This window comes from Bemisia tabaci, chromosome 4 (genome assembly GCF_918797505.1).
Source record: "Bemisia tabaci chromosome 4, PGI_BMITA_v3".
NCBI lineage: Eukaryota > Metazoa > Arthropoda > Insecta > Hemiptera > Aleyrodidae > Bemisia > Bemisia tabaci.
Window position 1 is genome coordinate 16300985 of NC_092796.1, and position 24530 is coordinate 16325514.

Below are 24530 nucleotides of genomic sequence, written 5' to 3' on the forward strand. Positions count from 1 at the left end.
TCTCCCATAGAGAAAAAAAAAAAAAAAAAAAAAAAAAAAAAAAAAAAAAAAAAATTCTCCAACTTAGTAAAAGTGCTTAGTAAAATCACACGATATAAAACAGAAAATTTAAAAACTGGAGTAGTTAGTAAGAAAATGAAATGGATCAAGTCTTACCGGCTGTAGAGAGAGAAGCAACGAGAGTTGAGAAATTCCAATCCAAAGAAGAACCGGTGGTTGTGCAGGGATGCTGCCATACAATTGTCCACGAAATTTAAGGATAAGGACATTCTCAAAAGTTTCATAATCATTGAGAATAAACAATTCTTTGAGCATTCAAATAAAATTCAGAGGTTTAAAAACGAATCCTTAATTTATTTAAGTCACTGTCTTATATGCAATTTTTCATGGAAAAAAAATTGATGCTTGTGAACATTTTTATTGAATATTGCAATAAGAGAAATTAAAAGTAAAATTGACATAATAAAATGGAGCTGGTAAATTTTATACGCTAAAACTTTACATTAATCGGGGAAAAATCCTCATGGGATTAGTACGATAAAATATTTTTTTTCATGATTGTAAAACACAATAAGAAGGTCCTTATTATCCGGTGGTAACTTTTTTAACATTGAACGACACTGGGTAACAATCCAAAGTTGCTAAATTAACGACCGCACATGTAAAAGTTGTGGCAAATTTGGGAACGCAAACAAGTCTGGTAGGGGAATCTAAAAGAGAACAGAAAAAATTGAACACGCATTAGAATTTTAAAAGTGGAGCTAATAGAAATTGTTACACAGTTGACAAATTTTACAGAATAATTTAAATTAATGAGTGCGATGAAAAAGTAGGTATCCCCAATTTTCAAAGCGAAAAAAAAATTAAAAATATTATGAGTGGAATAAAATCTCTTGAAAGTGGTTTAAATGGGCAATACCATACTTGAATTTTACATTACTGCCTTCATTTTTAATTTTGTTTTGTTCCAACCGTACAATACTAACACCATATTAACAGAACAAGAATGAAAAGAGAATCAGAAAAACTTAAACATAGAAAATAAATTTAAGTAAACGCTGAAGCCTTTCAGAATCCTATGCTCCCTTCTTCAAGACTGAAATTCCAACAGTCGGACCTTGAAGATGGTACTGCGTGGTCCCAAAAAATATCAGCCTTTGGGCAAATTTATTTTATGAGTTTGAACTGTTTAATTTTCCATTCTCTTGGCATTCTCATCACAAACTGATTGTGGTAGACGCACGAGTCTTAAGGACAGTAGGTTGGAATTTTAACGCACGTTGGCTAAAAAATTCCAACCTACGTTTTTATTAATTCAGCTTATTAATTTGTTACCTCGTTTTTTCCCTTTGTTTCAATTATTTACGTTTTTTTTTTATTTCCTCAGTTTCGTACCATATCAACAGTTATGATTACTAATCATTTTCTCAGGGATTGATTTTACACACTGATTTTAATTATTAAAATTAATAGTGGTATGATCGTACACAACAAAGAAAAAACTTTCTTTGTCTTCGTGCGCTGCAGAGTTTTTTTTTCCTTTTCTTTTCTTTTTTCTTTCTTTATTTTTTCTTTTTGCATGGCCACAATTTACAATTGAACAAAATTTTACCTAACAAAATCTGCTTCTAATGTAACAGATACCTGCATCTTAGACCTTACCTTCATCTGATGAATTGACTAATTTTGTTTGGAATGAATCTTGATTTCCGACAAAGTAAATATCTGGCTTGTTGTTCATTATGAATGGGTCTTCTTTGTAAAAAGGATAACATGCTGTAAAAAAATATTCTGATGAGAGAAGGATAAGAGCAAACATTGTCAAAATAAATAAATTCAGTCATTTTGGACATGACAATTGTACAGCTATGCATGACAGCAAACATTAGAATGAAAAGAGAGATAACAATTTTGGATATTAGAAATTCTATCTTCTTTTTCATTTAATTGTGATGATTATTCATTGGTGTGGAGAGGTGGTGGTTAGGTAGCCTGCAAATTTTCACCATAGCAACTTGAAAGGAAAAATATACTGGTGGCTTCGATTTGCAGAGGAAATATGATTTTAAGTGGCGCGATCTATCGAGACAGAAAATTTTCATTTCTTTTAGTTCAGTCGCTTTAACGTTCCTCTTCTTCAATTCTTTTTTTGGTCTGCCTGCGTCTGCCATTATATCAGTCAGTATATTTATTCGTATATCAGTCATACATTAAATTCATGGAAATGGTGAACTTTCAAGTTCTGCCCTATGCATATTAATGTTTCTACTTCAAACTAATAAAAAACACAAACCTAGGGTGTCTGGGGCAGTTGGCATAAGATGACCCCACTCCAGAGTTTTTTCAAGGGCTACAAGAGGATCTTCAATCTTGCTGAAGGCTGTAATATCTGCAACTGACTGACCAGATGTCCCAACAACAAGTCGACTGCCTAATTCAAACATATGTGGATTTGTTGCTCCATGAAAAGTAATGTTTTTTGAAGCCTATAAAGAAATAAAACATTTTTTTAGAATAGAATGAATACAAATCTCATCTCAAATCAATGATTTTAGGGTGAAGATTTGAGTATCATTGGTGAAAGTATAAAGACCAGTAATTTGAGTGTAATGTTCCATAATTTCTGCTCAAACTTGGTTTTCCCTGGCCCCGTTTTCTAGACATTCTTGAGTGAGATTCTCAGAAAATATTCTCAAAATTTTACTTTTAAAAAATGATGATTAGTCATCATTCAAGAGAGTAAAATGTGATAAAAAGTCTGTATCATCACAAAGATGCATTGTCTCTTGGTTTCACCATCAATTCAAAGTGTAAATCAGAGAATCTGTTTTTATCTTACCTTAGGGAACATGCAAAAATGTAACGGCTGCTGAGGTAGAGAATTATTTGTAGGATCAAAAGCTCCGGGCATCAATTCAACATCAACACTGGTCTGTAAAAATTCAACATTGCAGTTAGTTTTTGCCTTGCATTGTAACTCCTACAGTTCCGCTTGCAGTTCTTTTTTGCTGTTTGTAACTACACATATATGATGACATATCATCAATAACAGTTGAAGAGCTAAAAATTTAATTTGTGAGCTATTTTAACTTTAATTTCTAAAACCGAACACACCTCTGACGTTATCTATCCAACGTTGTATGCACTTCTTTACTGTCATTTAGCTCATTATTCATTTTATTTTATTTAGTTTGTTCCTGTTTGTATTCTTGCGGTCTTTTTGCTCTTATTATGACCCTTTTGTCCCTTATTACTGTTATTTCCCTTTGTTAATACTGACACTCATTACCCGATAAAAGCCCTAAAATTATAAATTGTACTGCCATGCCTACAAACTTAAGAGATCATAAATAAAATCTGAACGAACATACCGATAATTGGTTTAATATATCATCTAATTGTCGAGCGGCAAGAAGATTCGCATTTATATTATCTTTTTGAGTTGTGTTTCCAAATTTTGCAAAAATGTCTGCTTCAGGTTCTGACTGTGAACGAAAAGAATTTCCTGAAAATATGAAAAAGAACGGATGAGCTGATGAGCAGGTTGAAAATAATTGTGTGATAAGGTTCATTACTTCATGAGGATCATACATATGATTGAATCAGGAAAAAAATAGTGAGGTGTACGGTTGATTATTTAGAGACGAGTTCTAGGAATCATTTTTGCCTGTCATCTTCCACAGACAAAACCTTAAAATATCCAATGATGGCGGTATAATTGTTTATCAATACATATGGAAAAAAAAGGAGAAAAAAATCACCATTCAGCGAAAGAAAAATGTAACCAAAGAATGAACAGGGAACTTTCCTTACTGTAGAATATTTTTTCTGAAAATTATGTAAGTAGGCCCAAAATAATCCTACTCAATTTTTACTTATTTTGTCAAGGAATAGTCTCTCCTATTTTTTGCCTCACCAATGTACCCCTAAGACTTGCAGCTTTCAGACTAGCTGGAAAATACTCTGGGATTAATTGGCATTGCTCATAAAGACTGCTCCTTTCCTCCCTTATCTTCATTTATAAATTGTTTACCTTTAGTTTAATATCACTGAAAAATCTAAGTATGAACTTTCCGACTGCTAAACAACAGATACAACTGAGGATCTTATAATTATTACCGGCAATCAAAAAATGTCATTAATTTAATTATGTGAAAAATGTATTTCAACCTCTTTTGTAAAAAAACAATGTAAAAGACTTAAAGGGTTTCCTGTGAATTTAAGGATGCAAATATTTTAGCTCTTGAAAATGGAAGATTTGAGGTGGAAAACATACCTGCTACAATCACTCGAACAATTCTACTTTGATCAGCAGGGTTCCCAATTAGACCAGTGGCCCAGTCTATAAACAATTCAATCGGAAAGACCGAGTCTGATGAACCTACTAGATCAAAACCACTGACTAAAACTAACAATCTGAAAGAAAGAAATGAATTTTCTCTTAGGCACGGAAAAAATGAAAAGTAAAAGATTACAGGAGAAACCACTTTAAAAAGATAGAAAAGGCAACATACTTCACAAAAATTTAAAACAGAACTTCCACATCTTCAAAAAATTGCTCAAAGGACAACTGTAATCAGAAAACGACAAAGTTATACATTTCAAAGCAACTCGGATCAACAATTAGTTTCCAGACTTTACTTAATGAAAGTCATCCTGAGGTTTTCATACATTCTTAATTCGCTTGAGTTGCCAACCAAATTTTGTTCACAGCTTCAGTCACTCCAACTTTTGTTTGAGTATGGTTTTAGCAAGTCTTGGAACATTTACATGCATATGAAGGTTCAGACCTTAAGACAAACAAGTAGCTAACTAAGTCATTGCATCAGAGCAGACAGTCCATATTGGACTGACAGCACAGAAATTGAAGCTTTAGAGGCCACGCCTAATTTGTACCATTGAGATGGATTGTAGAAGAGCTTACTTCGGCGGCACACATATGATGTCTTAGGCGCCATCGATGGACTAGGGACACTGAAACAATGGAGGTAAGCACCTGTCTCAATTCTTCAGCTCCCACTTTTTAAGTCGACAACCCTAGCTTCTAATTAATGCTCACCTATCATTTTGAACGTGAGGAGTTGAATAAATAGGATTTGTGGGAGAGGGCCAGCATACATCCTCCACTTGAAACTTGCCACCGGTAGACGGCTTGCCAAGAACAGCCACGACGCAACCTGTTACAAGTTCGTGAACATTTAGACTCCCTATAAGGGGCATTCGTTGTAATTCATCTTCCAAAATTAATTTGTCTTCATCCGATACAAAGTGAGTCCGCTTTGGTAGAGGCATCAATTGGTTCTAAAAACAGAAGAGGAGAAAAAATTGAAAATAGGTATTCATTTGCACATTTTGAAAATTCTCATCATATTTTAAAATCTTGAGTTCACTTTTCATTTCCGGGTAGGTTATTTTTTCAACAATATATGTTTAAAATGATTTAGAATCTCACCTTTACAAGACGAAATTGGAGGTTTTTTTTAAAGATTTTTCCTTTAATACTACGTTTGTAAATACATACCTAGTACCTGATTTTTCCTTATAATTTGATACAAGCGTTAGTCAATTATTAAAAATGAATTTAAGTTTCTCAAGAAACTGGAGTGTTAGGATTGAATATTTTACTCTGCTGTCTAAAACAAAGTAACAGCTAGTAGACTACCACTTTTAATTTAGGAACTACTTCAAATCCCTTACGGCAAAAATCTTGGATCAACAGGTATCACATGTCACCCTTATTTTACTATCTGAATGTTTCTTTTACCAATTTTCTGTTAATTTCATGCAGTTTGTGTTCATTTAATTATGGTATTTTGGGCCTTTGATCAATCTAAACGTCTCATGGAAATAGGTAGTTCATGCACAATAAGCTGAGAATCTTTTAGAAAACTAGACATAATATAAAGCAAAAGTACAAAACTATAAGTCTCCATTGCAGTGTTTTAAAATTTTCACTTCTATTTTATTTTTTCATGGAGAAACAAGTCGACTTTTGAGCTTGAAATGTATACAACATATTCTGCTAACAGAGAAGACAAATCAAGGAAGTTTTCAAAAAATTATATGGAATAGTTTTTTGAAGAGAAAATAAAGTATGACAAGAGGTCTACAACGTTGCAGATGGAGATGCGTGGTTTTGTACTTCAACCATCAATATGCCTCAACTTTAATGATTGCAAGAAACAAGTTTGCAAAAATTATTTCACTCTGAATTCAAAATTGGGTTACATTATTTGACTTGCACTCTAGAAATCAAGTGCACTGAAATTTGGTTTTAAAATAGCCAAAGATGGTTTTACAATGAAACATAACGTTGATACTTACAGAATAAGTCACATTTTTCGATGCAGAGGAGCAGAAATTTGAAATACATTAAAAAAATTAAAAGAAAGAAAAATAAAGCATATCCACTTGGTACCTACATCTTCACTAATTTCTTTGAGGATACTCGGTTTTAGTTCCTGATGTTTAAATAGAGTGCCTACACAAATGCAACTATCATCGCCTTCTTTCAGATCAGTAAGTCGCTTCACTGCATACTTCTTTCCTGTAAAATGAAGACATAAAAATTAATGAAAATGATAAAGCTTGAATATATTTCTGCTGAAGGTCTACAGTGACATGTCAAGATTTGATTTGATTTGATTTTCTGGATCTCAGCTTTTGGCATTAAAAACACTTCTATCAGAGTTTGAAATGATAACTTGCTAAAATCTAAAGAGAAATGGACCTATGGACCTGAGGAGCGATGCTCATACATTTGAAATTATAAAGTGAGGTGATTCACTTTATATCTTTTAAAAACGATTGTAGGGGTTACTTTATATCGCCTAAAATCAAGAACAGACGTCATATTTTGTACAAGATGGAAAGCTTACCCCATTTTTTTTCAACACAAGCTAGGAGCCATTCCCTCATTTTATTTAAACGAACAGCATACAGATTAAAGAACTGGCGATAATAATCTCTTTCTTGGAGCCGAAAAGGCGCTGACAAATCTTTGTATTCGCAATCCAATCTCTTCACTTCACCGGAAGCATCCATGTCTGCTATACTAGGTGACATTTTCGGCTGAAAAACAAAAATTGAAAGAAAACATTATTTTAAACAGTAATATGTACCAATGAAGAGGGTACTTAAATATGATTAAGGGTAGCATGCAGTAGTCTATCAAAACTAATTGAGCTCTTTGTCCAAGTAGGGTACAACGTTGGACAGAGAATGCAATGTCATTTCAGCCGATACGTAACGGTCAAATGTATTTCCTATTGCTCCAGAATAGACGAGGTTATAAGAATAGGTTCTGAATAATAAATTCCGTCCCATATTGACACTTACTTATAAAAGAAACAAAAACTGAATTCCAAGTTATTGTTATTCATACTTACCAGCATGCAATGGTCGAATGATTACTTTAATAATTTACACGAATCCAGCGCAGAACAGACTTACTGAGAGAAAATATAGATGACAGAGTAACAAAGTTAATTATTGAAAACAAAAGTACGTGATTTAAAGCGGAATACTTACGATAATCTAATGATAATTTAAAAAGAGGCTGATGACAGATAAGTTAGTGATCAACCAAACCCATGCTTCAAAATCAAAACAAATCTCACAAAAAGAAAATCCGCGGGATTTTCTATACTTCATCAACCATCAGATTTTGCCAACGTTAAGTGGCTCGAAATGTATCATTCACCAATTGCATAATTTTGTAAACATTGTCGTGCACGGTTCAATTGGTTCAATCCATGAAAGAAATAGACTCGTTCAATTCTCCGGAAGATTACTTCATCACCGTTTTTTTAAATTCTGTGTTAATTTTTCTTGTTATCATGAACCGTCTATAGTTCTTGAAATGGCAGGCAAAGCATTTCAACTAAACCGTAAAGGTTCCGTGTTCTTCACCAAACAATTGTAAGTCAATCACCTAACCTCTACATTTGTCACATTACTCACATTTTCGATGAATCCAGGTGTATTTCGACTCCTAAGTATTTCCACTCTAACTCTTTTGACTTCATTAGCTCATTTTCGCCCAGCATTTTGTTTTACCTTATTGTATGAGCACTGTTTAATCACTAATGGATGCAACATGCTCTGATGCGACACGCGATGAAGCTCTCTTGCGATATGTCAAAGAATTTGAGGTTTTCTACAGGCTAAGTTTTGACCAGATCTGTTAGACTTAGATTTAGCATTTTTCTGTCTTAGATGCATTGATGGCTGTTCTTGCACACTTCAATGTAATATTACTTGTCTGCGTAACTCAGTAGTCAACCTCCGAGAGAGAGTTTATAATGTACCTATCATAGAGTATTATAGAGTTGCAATGTCCCACTGGCTGATTATTGAAATTGGTGGACAAAGCGATAGACAAAGAAAACGAAAAGGATACGGAGGAATCCTATTGATGGAAGGGGGTGGTAGTAATGGACAATGTAGGTAGGTAATAGACTACTTAACGGCACCCCATGAGAGACCCTATAGTCAGTCCATAAGTTTCTCCCCTAGTCTATGACAACCAACCATTTCGACCAATAGGATCAGTCCATACTCCTTATTTCTCCTTTGTCTTTCAATCTCAACAATCGGGCTGCAGGAGCGCTGATGAAGTCACTATTTTGTCTAACAACCTAAGAGTAGTGTGGAGCGACTGGCTGTGACATATGCGTGGAGTCCCACCTCTGGGCTTCGGTCAGAAAATACAGGTACAGAATATATTTCATGAAAACTTAGAGTTTCATACATTATTGAATTTATTATGACTTTGTTCAACATAATATGGCAAAATTCACAAAAATAATTGTAGCTATTAATGAGTAAATCCCGGGAAACCACCCGTGGCCTGCGATTCTCACACGAGCCGCTGTGTTGAAAAAAGCCGTTTGGTTTCACACTTTCTGGCAAACAAGGGGCTCGGAATGGTTCATTCATAGATTGACCTCATCGGCGTTCCAGTACATTACGACCTTATTGTACTCCATGGTACCTATGTACAAGAGGGGTATTCTTTCACACGCTCTCTTTCTTAACTGACTTGCGTCATTTTGTTTGCAAATTAGAGGACTTGATGATTTCTCTGGATGGCTTGTTTAATCATTTGGCAGTACAGTATTCTGTGGCGTTTGGTTCCCTATCAGGCGAGGTTCTGTTAAGCAAGTGCTGGAAACTGTAGCCGTTCATGCTCTATTCATATCCACCACTCCATCTTGGAATTATCATCGCCCCTAATTCAGTGACTCTCGAGTAAGGTAGATTGAAGAATGAAACTGATTTACCTCGCCCACCTCATACTACTGAAAAATTATCTTACATAATAATTGGGCAGATTTAATCAGACCAGCCTAACTACACACACACACACACACACATTACCTACACACATGCCTAACACACATGCCTGTTTCACATTGCCTAATTTTCTCTTCTGTTGTATTTTATCGAAGAGAAATGAACCACTCCCTCAAAGTCTCTGTAAATTTCTTTAAATCATAAAGAATTAGTTCCCTCTTTAAACACTAAACATCAAAGAAAACGAGGCAATTGTTGGATCCACTGGGACTAATCCTGGTCAATCCGTCAAACTTCTGGACGTATTTAAAACAAATGGAAGTATATCCATTTTGACCTGCGCCCTATCATGCATGTACTCTTATGGATTGCAGGGCTTGGGTCAGAATGGATATAACTCCTTTCAATTTCAATGTGTCCTTCTAGAAGTCTCTTTTTTTTAAGGTTTATTTTGAACACCCTGAGCCAAAGAAAAAAGTCATCAGGCACCATCTTATCATCACATAAAATGGTCAGCAATTCATAGGATCTTTCTAAAATAAAATTCATCCCCACTTGATTTGTTACAGGTCCAAGAAGCAGAAACCTTGGAAAAGCTTTTCAACCAGTGTTGATGATGGCTCAACAGTCAATCAGAATCTCACATGTGCTTTTAAGCAACCCCCACTTTCTGAGCCACTGCCTGGCCTACCCAAAGCTATTTATGCCTCAGCCAGTGATGACGAACGAGGCACAAAAATCACAACGTTACCGAATGGCCTAAGGGTTGCTTCTGAAAATCGTTTCGGGCAATTTTGTACTGTTGGAGGTAACTGAGTGTTTTTCATTTTTCTTAACTTGCTAGGCATGCTCTCAATTTTTGTCCTCATTGCACTTTTCTGGAAGTTGAGGTTTTAATGGAAGGAGGATTACAAGTTGCTCAGTCCGAGAGCCACACACCAGAGATGTAACAGGAAAAATTTGGTATTTCAAAATTTATCATCGGTATTGTATTTTTCAAAACGGAAAAAGCCAATTTATGGACATTATCCTTCAAACAGAGAAGCAAAATCATTGAGATTTTTTAAGAAATTATGTCAATGAGTTTTTTAAGCATGAAATCTTACGAAAGTCTACCCTGTTGCAAGTCAATATATGTCCTTTTCAAGTTTAGCTATCAATACATCCTAGGTAACTAATTTTGCTGCGAATAAACACTGAAGAAAATTCTTGAGAGCAAGAAGAATTTATTATGCATTTTATTTTATATTCTGTCTCTTATGTTACGTTCAATCTCTCTTTCAGTGGTAATTGATTCTGGATCAAGATATGAGCTACCATATCCAAGTGGAATTTCTCATTTTTTAGAAAAGTTGGCTTTCAATGTAAGTTTCTTTCAGTCGTTTCCCTTGAATTTTTTTGTGCAAAAATGTCTGCAAAGTAAGTGAAATACGTTTTTGCTATCTCTTTAACAGTCAGAATAACAGCAGTATTTCATCAAAGCATGTAAGATTATCCCATCACTTAAACTAACAACTCTGAAGAACGTAAACTTCAATTTTTTTTATCTCTTGAAACAGCAGAGCCAACATTCAAAGTAAGTAATAATAAAAATAAAATGTAATATGCCCTCTCGTTTGAGAGCAGTGCCAGATTTACTGATCCCTCTGTTGCAAAGGCTCTTATTAGCTCAGTAAGATGATTGATGAAGCCTTATGTTTGTCTATCTGACAAGGTAGGACAAGAAGTAATGTAGAAGAAGTAGTAGAGAGAATATAGCTACCCAATGGGTCAGTTGAGTCACTTCCTTTATTGTGTCATTTGACAGTATTATGTGACCTAAGTTTACTATATTTCCTCTCAACTGAAGGGGTCATAACCAAATCCAAGTCATATGGCTCACACAACTGAGTAATCAGGAAGCTCTAATCAACCTCAGTCTTGCCTCATCTTACTTACAAACCCAAAATTTCAACAGTCTGCTTGCAGTTTTAACAAATGCATTTCCATCTTAATTATTTTGATTACTCCTAGACACAAAAAAGCTTATTAACCTGTCAACATCGACTTGTGTAGCAATGACCTGATTACTTGAGTAGGCTGAACCTGTTTTTTCTTAAGTGTTAAGATTCTGCCTGATAGATTCTTAGAAATTTTCAAAATTATGTTTCTCATTATTAATTATTTTTCCCTCTATTCTCCTAGTCAACTTCTCAGTATGCTGACAAAGACAAAATTTTACTAACATTGGAAAAGCATGGAGGAATTTGTGACTGTCAGTCTTCCAGGTAAATATGAATGATCTTTACACCTTTGCAATCCGTATTATTGCTAGATTCTTCATTAGAAATAATTGAAAACATTGTGCATACAGGCCTTGAAATTTTTTATTACAGAGATGATAGACTTCTCCCCTTCCTCTTTCCCTTCTTATTTTTAATTCAATGACTTTCAATGACACTCACACTCAATGTGTTAATTTATATGAGATCGAGCTCTTCTGATTTTATAGTCCCTTAATATATTTTAAACTTAACAGTGACTTAAGTAGTAGTCAGACTTTATCGACTTTCAATTAAAGAAAGGGAACTTTCTGCACCAAAATGTTGAAAGTGCAGTGTTTTCTTGCAATGTCTGAAGACTTTGAAAGAATGAGGTTTTAAGTATGTGGAAATATTTGAAGGATTTTCCCTCATCTTCAACCATTGATGTGGTTACAGTCTTTTAATTGTGTGCATGTAGGTAATGTGCAGGTGCACCTGTCATGGTGAGTGGTCTCTCAGAGACAATGCTGTCGAGAAATGCCGTCTCCTTGAACCTTAGATAAAGTGTAAATACTAGGGCTAATATTGAATATAGGAGTGCTGGTGTGGAAAGCGTGTTGTGTTTGCAAAACTAGGTGTACTTCAAGCATTCAGACCGTGCAGCTGAAGTGAGGATACTGTTATGCTCAAGCTGTTGAAAATTTAAAAATTAGTGCATCTGTTGCAGCCTGTGTTTGACTGTCAACATCCAAGGATTGAGATCCTAGGATTACATGATCAAGGAGATTTTACACTCTTGATTTCTTTTTTGAAAGTTGTACTATTATCTACCATTCACCCATATTTTACGTCTTGGCATTTTTATCCTTTAATGTTTTATTTTTAAAATAGAATTTTTTACAAACAGCTCCTTAAAATAAGTATGTACTGCGATTTAATTAAATTTGTTTTATTTCGTTCTTGAGCCAGCCCTGATTACACTATGCTAGTGTGAAAATGCATTCATTTCCATGTGGAATTTAGCACTCGTTTACTTTCATATGAATTTCAAATTGCTTTTTTTTGGCATCAAAAATTTTAGATAGTTAACATTTTGGCAGGTATTGGATGAATCAGAACCAAAACAGTATGTAAACCTATACTCCTCCTCCCCTTCAATCAAATCTTGTGCATCCATATTGCCCATGTTTAGTAGATCACACTCAACGCATTCTTTATTGTACTAAAATTACTATTGAAAACTAGATAACAACCCACGAAGTCAGAAAAGTCCTTTGTTTTTGTTGCATTTCATCCCTAGAAAACCTCGTTTCTTGTTTTCTGAATGCTTGAACTATTAGTGTTTTTTATAAAATTTTTACAGGGATACTTTTGTCTATGCAGCTTCAGCAGACAGAAGAGGGCTAGATCCTGTCGTACAAGTTTTAGGAGAGATCATTCTACGGCCTTTAATTTCATCGGAAGAAGTAAGCAAATTTCCAGAGTGTATTTTTATCAAATTCCTTCAGCCAAAACTATGGGCAGTACTTATGCAGCATAGTGATCAAAAGTGAAAAATATTAAAAGTGCTTCTTGTTCAATTTAGATAGTTCTTGGGAAATTTAGTTTGATTACTCCTGACACGAGTTTGCCGCAAGTGCAGATTGAAATATGTCTGTTAAAAATGAATGGATTTACTTAAATATTTTAATTTGTAATATTTTAAAGGATTCGAGATCTACTCTATGTTAGAGTTCATTGAATTAAGAAGTGTTGGTGAGTTTGTGTTCAAGAACCAGATAAATGAGCCACTCATTGTACCTTAGTGCAATTCAGTTCTACCCAAACCTCATTGTTTAAAAAATTTACTTGATAATTTTTCCTGTCTTTCTAGATTTCTATGACGAGACAAGCCATCAGTTTTGAACTTGAAAATCTCAGAACTCGCCCTGAGCAAGAGCTGCTGCTAATGGATATGATTCATGCTGTGCGTTTACTTCTAGTTATATAATATTATTTTAAGTTGTTAATGTTAAAAGTTTAATAATTCTCATCAACTTCCGAATCACTGCATGAGCAGTCATTCTAGTGCGGCATTTAAACAGCTAAAACACCTATTCCCTAAGAGAGCACTTGGAGATAAACCATACAATGTATAAAATTAAGAGAAGGGGTTACATTATTTAAAAAACAATGCCTGAAGAGCATATATTTTAGACAGAGGTTGAAGGTTTCTTAAAAGGGGCAAAATACGTCAAGTGAGACTTATACAACCTCTTACTTTTTTGTAATTATCTCTTTATTTCTGCTTAGTTTAGTTTTTCACAAAAATTCTCGAGATTAAAACTTTTAAACCGAAAAGATAGTAGCCTGTGTGGACAATGAAAAACTAATCGGTAATTATAGAAAATAATCTCTACTCTTTAACATACAAGAAGCTCATTTTGATATTATTTGGAAGCATCAAAAAGGTTCTGGATGAGAGTCCTTTAATTTCTGCAGAGAAAACCTTTAAACTTCTTTCATAGACCAGACTAATGATGCTCAGTACTTGAATAAAATTCTACAATTCAGAAACCAACTTGTTTGATTATGTATATTCCTCCTTATAGAACAAAGTTTATATTAAATTATTCTATTGATAATGTCTCCTTAAAATGATATGAAAATAATATGTATCACTTTATGGTTTCTGACCAAACATTTACTCTGCTTTTTTAGGCAGCGTACAGAAACAATACATTAGGTCTACCAAAAATTTGCCCTGAAAGCAACATTGAGAAAATTGATCGCTCAGTATTGTTCACATACATTAAGAACCATTATACTCCAAGTCGTATGGTTGTCGCTGGAGTTGGAGTAGAGCATGATGCACTTTTGGAAAGTGTAAACAAGTAAGTTGCAATTCAGATTTAATCTTTTGAAAATCCCACTCATTGCAATGTAAGGTAATGAAATGCTTCAAGCTCTAATGTATTTTTGTGTTTTACCGGCTAAGTTTGACCAAAGTCATAGCTACAGATTACTGATGCTAAAACTTCACTGGTACAAATTTTTATGACATTTTGAATTTTGTTCTCTCTTGATTTTAACCTCAAAACACATAACTTTTGTTTAATGTAAAATTTGGGCATATCTCTAGTCTTGTTGATCATGATTTTCACTGTAAAAGTAAATTTAATTCTAGTAACCTGGGTTCAATCAACTTAACAGCCTTATTTTTTTTTTAGAAGCATCATCATAATGGACAAAGCCTGATCTAGAAATAATCCTCACATGTTTTCTCTTCAAAATCTAAAGCAGGAAACAATTCACACAACGGAAAGTTCAGAAATCAAGCCCCAACAAAAAATTAACAAATATCTGCAACACAGATCGAGTGGAAGTTAAATTATACAAATAAAGTCATTTGCATTGTTGTTGTTTATGTATGTTAATTGCAAACGTTTATTTCTTTTTTAGGTGTTGATTTTGAGACTTTCGGTCGTGTGATTCGTTTTTCTTGTGAAACTTTGAAGAGATAACAAATTTTATCACATAGCCCTTTAATTCATACCTTATCCAGAGGCCCTTTTTTGATCCTGTAGTTCATGTCAATTTCCATGTTTCAGATACTTCGTTGAAGAGAAACCCATTTGGGAGGAAGATAAAAGTCTTGTTATACCAGGTGAATCTTATGGAGTCGATCAGTCGATAGCACAATATACTGGTGGTTTGGTGCAGGTACAAAACTTTTTCATTCTTTGATTGTCAAAAAAAGGTAGAGGAATGGCATCTGAAGCTCTTTCATATTAATAATGATGGAGCTTTCCAGGGAGTAAATTATACTAGATCGCCGAGCGGACATCTTGTCTGGGATTTAAAAACATTTTCCCTCCTAACTCACTCAAGATCCTAAGATTTGCTTTCCTTACTCTCCCTTGTTTTCAAAAAGGTAAGATGTAAACATCGACTAAATGGACCAGTACTGTGCTTGAGCTTTGCACAAAGGCAAAAAGCTCTTGCTGTCTGAACATCAACCTGTATCTCAGTGTGCATGAACTATGCAAAAAGGTGCGAAGTATTTTACTGAAGCAGCACTGAAAATTAAAAAGACATGCAAATTAAAAGCATGCTTCAAATGTGCAAGAATATACAGTGGAGCCCGTATACAACGAAGTTCACGGTTCCCAGAAAAACTTCGCTATATCCAGAACTTCGTTAAAAGCGGACTCGTAAATTGTATAAACAAACGGACAAACCCTAACCTACGAAAGTGACCGACGTCAACGAGACGCTCGGGCGCTCATGTGCGGCAGCTCTGGGAAACACTCAATGATTGCGCTCCTTGCAGTGCAGAACCTAACTCCATGAAACGCCTCAGGAGTTGCGTAAAACCCGGTTACGAGTGGCGGTAGAATCCGGATCCTACCTGCTTTCAGCATTCGTATCCAAGAATCCTCTCAAACGCGAATACAACGCCTCTCCCGGAAAGCTTTCTGGAGAGGCTCCTGGAGAAAAATGACGAAGATGAATCCTGCTAACTGGGGACATGGGATGAATCGGCGCGCTGCCGGACTCCCCCCTCCCCTCCATCGCAGACGCGTGTAAGTGTGAGAGAGTGAGGTGTGAGACATGTGCGGCAGGCTGCGCAGTGAGTGCTCATTTCGTTATCGCTCACTCTCTTTTATTCATAACTTTGTGACTCCGCGTCTACCACATGTATTACTGTAAGCAAGCGGAACTCTTCTAGAGAGCAGAAAATACTGAACACTCTAGCGGAAATGGCGGCAAATTACTTCGTTATACGCGAGGTGTCACTGCTGGGACTTCGTTAAAGGCGGGCTTTTCTACTATTGAGTGTATATGGAGGAACTAGGAAAACGAAAATTACTTCGTTTTATCAGAAACTTTGTTAAAAGCGAGTTCGTTATATACGGGCTCCACTGTCTGCTGAAAGTTCTCTTCAAGAAATCAATGTCTTTCAAGTAGATTTGGAACTTTTCCAAGTTTTCTTTGGGGCCAGATACTGTCTTAAGTTGTAGCAACAGCTTTGAAATCAATCCCAGTGTGATAAAAAGGACTTTTCCTTGAAAATAATCCGAAAATAAAGATTTGGAAATGCTCCTAAGTACATAGAGAAATCACCAAATTAAAAAAAAAAAAAAAAAAAAAAAAAAAAAAAAAAAAAATGTTTTCCAAATCGCTGTTGCAAGGTCTTCTTGCAAAATTATGTTGTTTAATTATGCTCGTTAAAATTTAGGGGGAAGGAGAGGAGTCCCGACTTTCCTAATATCCCTTGTTTTCTGTAATGTGATCCCTGATTCTCTACTTTTAGCTCCCTGGCATTTTTTTTTATTGTGTTCAAACTTCAATATGTACACTTAAAATAAATGTCGTGAAGGTCAAATTTTTGTTTTAAGGTTGTATAATTTCACTAGAAGACAGTAAAACAACTTCTCAGACAGTAGCCAAGTTAAGATTTTAAAACTATTTAAATGTATAAATCCATGGTAATTATTTTAAGGTTGTTGAATGTGCCTTTAGGAAGAATGTGAGATTCCTCAATTTGCGGGGCCATCAGGCTTACCAGAGTTAGCACACGTAATGATAGGCCTTGAAGGATGTTCTCATCAAGATTCTGACTTTGTTGCTATATGTGTTCTAAACATGATGATGGGAGGCGGAGGTTCATTCAGTGCTGGTGGTCCAGGAAAAGGGATGTACACCCGTCTGTACACTAATGTCCTAAATCGGTATGTTAAATTGGATTATTAAGAAATTAATCCCAGAATATTTTATTTTAAAAAATATATAGGTATATTAAAAAAGAAAAAAAGAAGATTCGTAAGGCATTAGATTTAAAGTCTTTCATTTTTCTGTGCTCACTACTGACCATTTAAATATATCTTTTTGGAAAGGAGATAATAGAAACCATCTGTGTGATGAAGTAGAAAATTAATTCGTTCCCTCTATAGGAACTCCTTAAAAAAAAAAAAAAAAATAGCTGCAAATAAACAATTTTACTTATTAAGATCATTCCTAGTGTCTGTAACACACAAATATAGATGTGAATTAAAAGGATAAGCTTATTTGTAAAATACAACTTAAATTGGTAACAATACTGGTAACTTTAATTGGCCATGCAGCTCTAGATTTTTTTTTTTTTTCAATTTTTTATTTTCTTCTTTTTCTTTGTCTAAGTTGTTAGTTAAAGACCAGTTGCTGTTTCGATCCTGTGATTTTCCTTAGAGTATATTTTATCATCGATCCTCTGCAGAGACTTATTATTCTGGTCCCTTCAACTTTTTAGTCAATAATGCTCCCTGGAGTGTAAAGACCACTGAATTAGAAAACTTTAATTTCATTGGTTGGTTCATGTTTTAAAGTGAGGCAACCACAAGTCTGTTTTGAGATGGTTGGTTTCTGTGATTTGTCTCGCTTCAAATAATTTTGATGCGCCTTTACCTGTTTTGCTTCAGTTCAGAAAAGCAATTTTAAGCTATTTTACTTTCATATTGATCGGAAGCATTTCAACGGCGTAAGTCCGCAATCACATATCTCGTTTGCGGTGTCTGAAAATCTGCCTCTATGTTATTTTTTTAAAGGAGAACAAAGTGACATCACTCCTTGCAGAATTTTCTTCGCACAGAGAAGAAAAACATGGCGGTTTTAAAGAATTGCCGTTGAGTAGTTTTCTGTTTAAAAAATAATTTATGACAGGAAGTCTGCGACATAGCTAACCGAGTTATGTGATTGCTGACTTACACCGTCGATATCCTTTTCTGAATCTTTCTGAACCTGGACTTTGGTGTTTGTGATGTTGTAGCAAATCATCCTTATTTTTTTTATTTGTATCACTGCCCTATGTTTTTTGTCCATAGATACCATTGGATGTTTAATGCTACAGCCTATAACAATTCATACTCGGACACTGGGTTATTCTGCATTCATGCAAGTGCACCACCTTCTTACGTCCGAGATATAGTCAAAGTATTAGTAGAGGAAATGGTGACAATGGGAGGATCTGTACAAGCAGATGAATTAAGGGTTTGTATTTTCTGCTATTATTTTGATCTTATCTGGTATCCTTGTTTTATTCGACTCTCTTCCCATTTGTTCTTCAGTATGCACGTAGATCAGTAAGCCCTATAATTTCACCTATAAATACCTCTGAAGTGAGATTTTTAAGAAAAATGAATTAAAGGCAGTACTATTCTTTGTGCCATGGAACGAACACTGTAGTTGACTTAGTATAAAATGAATCTAGGAGTAGGACTGTCTGCCTCTGCTCAAAGCTGTTGGCCAAGAGTGGCCAGGAAACGGCCTTCTTCAAAATTCAAAATGGAAGTGTGCATGTAAGTTTCATACTAGTATCACCTCAAAGCCTACCTGAGATTCTACTCTTCACTTTTTTAAAAATTCCTTTTTCAATTCATAGGTTTTGTGCCGATTTGACTGGATTTTTTAAGCATTTGGTAATCAGCCAAAGCCCTCATTTTTGGAGTAGAAACGTACTCAAAGGCGTGATAAATAGTTTTTGGATCAAAATAATTTGGTTATTCCCTACATGCCTGTAGAAAAGCTAGACAAAAATAGAGGACTAATCTATTTTTGGATGGAGGGGGGGGGAGGGGTAAATTAGGGACCATTACACCAAATCGCTTGATTTGGTCAAAATTTCTGCATTTTTATATTTTTTACATACATCGAGAGGGTATACAAATGTTTTTGTGTCTCCAAAGAGATAGTTGAAAGGTAGAATTGACCTCTCTTTGCAGAATTTTCAGCGATTTTTACCAATTGCTTCAACTTAATTGGGAAGCCAGCATATAATTTGGCCTTTGATTTTGAGAGATTCTTTTCATAACAAAATTTCCTAGTAAACTTCCTGCAAGGAAGGAGAGACAAATAATCAGCTTGAAGTACATCTCTAGAAGTCTTCCTTTGCTTTAAAAATAGAGTCTTTACTAAATGAGTTCATTCACTTTTGGAGTGAGATAGAAGATCCACTATCTTGATAGCTGCATTTATATTTGATGGTAAACGGAAGAAAACTGATCTTCTGTCCATCTTTAAAAGAGTGAGAATTTATTTGGCAAGAACTCTGAAGTACGCAAATGATGGCAATGATCGCTGCCACTATGATTGAAAGTTGTATAAAAAATAGAAGAGTTAAATAAAGTTTTTGTTATTTTGAAAAAAACCTGGACCTGAGACTTCGGATGCCTCTTGCTGGCTATTCATGCTGCTCTGGTATTCAGGTTGGCTTGTTTGGTGGCTGCATTCGATTCAGCTTAGAGCCAATTTTCCTCTCGGTTTTAAAAAAGAAAAAAAAATTAAAATTAAATCACATTGAAGCTCGTGATGAAATTTAACTGTTAACTCATAGATCAAATTGAAGCATATTAAATATTAAGTCAATAATGTAACTTGACATAATTATATTAAACGATTCCATAAAGTATTCACTGTAAAGAGTTATACTTGGCATCATTATATCTCAAAGCTATATAATAATTTTGTTCATGATACTTTTGAATTGTCATGTCATTTTTACCTATTGCTCGGCAAATTTTCCTGTCAGTTTGCACATGGAAGTTATTTTACAACCTTTTTTCTGTTTCAGCGAGCAAAAACACAGCTCCAATCCATGCTGCTGATGAATCTTGAAGCTCGTCCAGTCGTTTTTGAAGATATTGCTCGTCAGGTCTTAGCCACAGGCCACAGGAAACGACCTGAACACTACATTGAACAAATAGGTAAGAACTCTCGTTGAAAAAGTAAATAATCTTAAAAAAATTGCAAAGCTGAAAAGAAATGTATACAGAAGAAAGGTGGATTCCATGGTCAATTTACATATCCAATCGCAAAATGTCCCTTTATCAGCGACTAGGGCATGTAAAATAAGTAATTAGACCTATTTTCGGCGCCAATTTCAATTTTGGGCGACATTTCTTTAATATTGAATGTGCGAGGGCTGTCCAATAAGTAAGTATCCTCCCCTTCTAAAATCTGTAGAAATGGCCAATTTTAAAAAAAACTTGGGCTCAAATTCTTCCTTAGGATATACTGAGTGCAGAAAAACAAACCACAACAAAATCAAACCATGTGCTGCCAAACGTGAGCCGTTTGAAGGCTCCGAGGACCGTCCCCGCCCAATCCGTGGGGATTCTATGTCCGCGACAGAAGAGGAACTTCTTTGCCAAAGCTTCAGTCGTTCATCCTTGCGAAAAATCAAAGATGTTATATGCAGGGTAAGGGGCTTACCCCACTTCTTCACATAGTCAACAGCTCGTTCCAAGCAGGTCTGGCACTGAGAGGACAGCTTATGGATGCCACGCACATAGAGGTCCTTCACCTGACTGGTGAAGAAAGTGTAGGACGGCATGTTTGACCTCTTCCACTGATTCAAAATGAACTCTCCCAAGTTTAGCTTTCCGATACGGGAATAAATAATAATCTGACGGTGCCAAATCAGGAGAGCAGAGAGGATGTGGGAATACTTCGGATTTAAAAGATGCCCAACAATCTTGAACAATTTGAAGCGGTAACTCCATGATAAACACGTGAAAAACACTGCCACTGGCCCAATTATTTTTAGGAACCCATAATGCCAAGGCATCATTATCAATGAACCCTCCATATTATATTGTAATCTGTGTTCACCGTGATTTTATGATCAATGCAGATTGTTTGTACCACTCGCAGGGAAAATTCAAATCATTACCTCCAAAAGATAATAGCAAAACAACTAGCTGCAATAGATGCTGATCAGACTTGAGTGTTGCGCACCTCGGCGCGTTCTGCTTTACATGGTCAGATTTTGTTGTGGTTCATTTTGTTGAACTCTGTATATCCTCAAGAAGATTTTAAGACCAAGTTTTTCAAAATTGGTCCATTCTTACAGATTTTGGAGGGGGGATACTTACTTATTGAACGCCCCTCGTATATCAATGCCATCAAGAATTTGGTAATTTTTTTATTTTTTTTTCACACATAAAGAACTAGTTCCTCAATTTCCTGACCAAGGAGGAGGATTTTAATTTTCTCTTAAATTAGCTAGTATTTCAAAAATGTTAAATTGTTTCCCAATCTTCAGATCAGCCTAACTATCTTTCGTCAAGGGCTGTGCCAAGATTTTAATTATTATGTGAGAGAACATTGGTGTGACAAACATTAAAAGGATAATCTTCAGATTTTTCTCCTTTTATTTTAAAAAATTTTCATGACCCACTCGCTCTCTCAAGACAGACCCAGATTCCATGTACTTTATGCTAATTTAATGCAAAATAATGAGCTTCTCTTGTAATATTCATTTAATGGGTCTGATGCTCGCAAGAGATACAGCCAACTGAATACAGCTTCTTAGAGTAAATTTGCTCAAAAATGACGCTAGGCCCATAAAAAACGTCTAAAATCCACTCCTTAGCGCGCAATCTCTGTAGTTTGTAACACTCTTTATCAAATTTACTCCGTTTGTGAGCAGTTTTGCTTGGTAGCTGGCAGTCAGGTTTGTCTAACATAAATAAACAAACCATCTCCAAAACTGTTATAAACCTTCCTTGCCTAAGATTTCACTTGATTCAAAGCTTTTGTTTTAGTAAAATGAAGAAAGAAAAAGGGAGGAAACGCTTGAAACTGATTGAAATCATACAGTAGAAATAGTTAGTGAAATCGTTTGTTTACTCAAGTTAGTCTCTCACACTCCTCTGCCTGTGCAAACCTGGTTGGCAGTGACTGAGAAGAATTGTCCACAAACGCAGGAAACTTGAAGAAGCACGTTATAAAACTATGCAGATTGCGCGCTAAGGAATATATTTCAGTCCTTTTTTACGTGCGGAACATGATTTTCAAGCGATTTTACCTGCCAAGAGTATATTTATTTGGCTGTATCTCTTGCCTGCAACAAGCCCATTTTTGTAGTTTTGAAAAAAAGGGAGTGCTTTTAGCTCACAGGAAGTTTCCTGGACTTTAGTGAATGATAACATCCCATGAACAACTAAGATGAAATATTGAGCTTCCACACGGGAAAAAAAAATTGCTGATTCAACAATTCAATTGCTGAAAACAGTGAGTGCAATGTTTCAACGCAGATTTTACAACAAAAAAATGCTACTTTAACCACATTGTATACTAATTTAACCACGGGGGTGGTTAAAGTTTAAAGTAGCATTTTTTTGTTGTAAAATCTGCGTTGAAACATTGCACTTACTGTTTTTAGCAATTGAATTGCTGAATCAGCAATTTTTTTTTTTCCGTGCATTTAAAAGCACATCACTGAGAAAGCCAAGATGGCACACAAAAATATGCCTTCGTCCTGAGGCACACTTTCAGAGGCGCGACCGCTCTATCCCTCTGCCGCAATTTCTTGTCCGGGTGGTCATGCATTTATAGTAGCTGCATGGACTATAAATCGTGGCAGAAGAGCTGCGAGGTTCAAAAGTGTGTCCAAGGCAGAACAGATATTTTCATCTTGGCTGTCTCGGCAATGTGCATTCAGATGGAGGCTCCAAATACGTAACAGTGAACTTGTTTTTTGTGGGTTGTTAATGTTCAGAAAAATCGTTACTGTGAGGTAAGCGCACTTTTTACTTTTCAGAAATGCACGAATGAAAAATTTCTGAACAAACCTATTGTATTACTAAAATGATTTTAAGGTCTGTTGAATTCGGTAGGAAAGTATCACAGTGGAATATCTTGCATTACCTTTTAGGTAGTAGACCTTCGAGAGACCTTGCAGTTTCTATTGAGAAATTTATCTAAAATCTATCGAAGTTTAATGGCTCCGAAATTGCATGGATTTAAAACAAAAAATTAATAATAATAGGAAGATAGTCCAATTTTCAACTGTAGAAACTGCTTCTTAAAAGTTGACCTGGAAGTTGCTCTGAAATCTTATCTTTGAACGTTCATTTTTTCCCCAGAAAATATTACGGAGGTTGATATCCAGCGGGTTGCTCAAAGATTACTCCGTGCTCAGCCTTCAGTGGCTGCTCGAGGTAATATTGCAACATTGCCGTCACTTGAAGCTGTCCAAGCAGGTCTTCAAGATGCGAATGGAAGAATGCCCAGCAGTAAAAGACTGTCCTTATTCCGATAGTTTATTAAAGTAAAATCTAGTTTGGAAATATGTTTCTTAATTTTTATATCCCATGTATGGTTGCCACTACTTCAACCATGAAGAATTTCAACCACTTAAATTTCAAATTTCCTCTATGCTTTGATGAATATTTTGATTTGACCTTTCAAAACTTTGATCCAAATCTGCCCTTGTAAGCGGAGTAATTTTTCCCCTCACTTTATTTTGTTGTATTGATTTGTTGCCTTTTCCTGTGAAATTAAATGTTACATTTTATACCAAGATTATGCTGTTGACTATCTCCTTATTTTTAAATTATTTCTACATGATATCACTGAATTTGCATGAATCTGCTTCGATTGTTCTTTATTAGTATGTTGCTGGAGTTTATTGAAGGACAAAGCCCATAAGTGCAGTTTTTACTATTTCAAGTAATGCGCATTCAAAGTTTCAAAATTACATGGAGCCTTATGGCTGAAAGAAAGTTCAAACTCACTTTTTGTTGATGCTTGAAAATTGGATTTTAGTCAATAATTTTTCACGGAATATACCTTAAGACTAGTTTTAGTCAAAATTATTAATATCTCAATTTTTTCAAAAACTGAACTTGGTATGCACCTTGTCCTCCAAGCTCCTCAGTGGGGCACTGAGCCTTCTGTTTTTTATTTAATTATCTGAAAGTACGATGTGAGTAGATTACATGGCGATTTATTGCATATTCTTAGGCCAAAATCTCGGATGAGCCGGCTATTTAAAATCCAAAGACTCAAGGAAATATCAATCAAGCCAAAATGGAAGAAAAATTATGGAAATGTTGCTCTACAGCAGTCAAATCGCTATTTCCTCTCGTTTTCCACTGATGATTGTTTAAAAAAAAACAGTATTTCAATATGAAACTGTTGCTTGCTAACTACAGATAACATGAATGAGATTAGATTCTTTGATTCTGA

The 24530-nt window shown here is 35.2% G+C and overlaps 2 protein-coding genes across 3 annotated transcripts; one reads left to right on the forward strand and one right to left on the reverse strand.

Annotated features, from left to right (window-relative positions):
- Window positions 1–333: 333 nt before the first annotated feature.
- Window positions 334–7668, reverse strand: PolD2 (DNA polymerase delta subunit 2). 2 transcript variants are annotated; one of them, XM_019047538.2, is made up of 10 exons: window positions 7531–7668; window positions 6879–7071; window positions 6423–6547; window positions 5060–5301; window positions 4277–4416; window positions 3372–3505; window positions 2840–2932; window positions 2294–2486; window positions 1663–1776; window positions 334–710 (listed from the first exon to the last, which is right to left on the reverse strand). In XM_019047538.2, the coding sequence occupies exons 2-10, from the start codon at window positions 7063–7065 to the stop codon at window positions 586–588; spliced, it is 1353 nt and encodes a 450-aa protein (XP_018903083.2). In that variant the 5' UTR covers window positions 7066–7071; window positions 7531–7668; the 3' UTR covers window positions 334–585. The 2 variants fall into 2 exon arrangements, with proteins under 2 accessions (XP_018903083.2, XP_018903082.2); XM_019047537.2 differs by lacking the exon at window positions 7531–7668 and adding an exon at window positions 7389–7524.
- Window positions 7669–7722: 54 nt separating this feature from the next.
- On the forward strand, window positions 7723–23864 carry LOC109034402 (mitochondrial-processing peptidase subunit alpha). The gene is made up of 12 exons (XM_019047525.2): window positions 7723–7920; window positions 9867–10105; window positions 10582–10661; window positions 11482–11564; window positions 12904–13006; window positions 13414–13506; window positions 14241–14413; window positions 15131–15242; window positions 17046–17254; window positions 18383–18548; window positions 20128–20260; window positions 23426–23864. Exons 1-12 carry the CDS (start codon window positions 7862–7864, stop codon window positions 23599–23601), a joined length of 1626 nt encoding a protein of 541 aa, XP_018903070.1. The 5' UTR covers window positions 7723–7861; the 3' UTR covers window positions 23602–23864.
- Window positions 23865–24530: the final 666 nt, after the last annotated feature.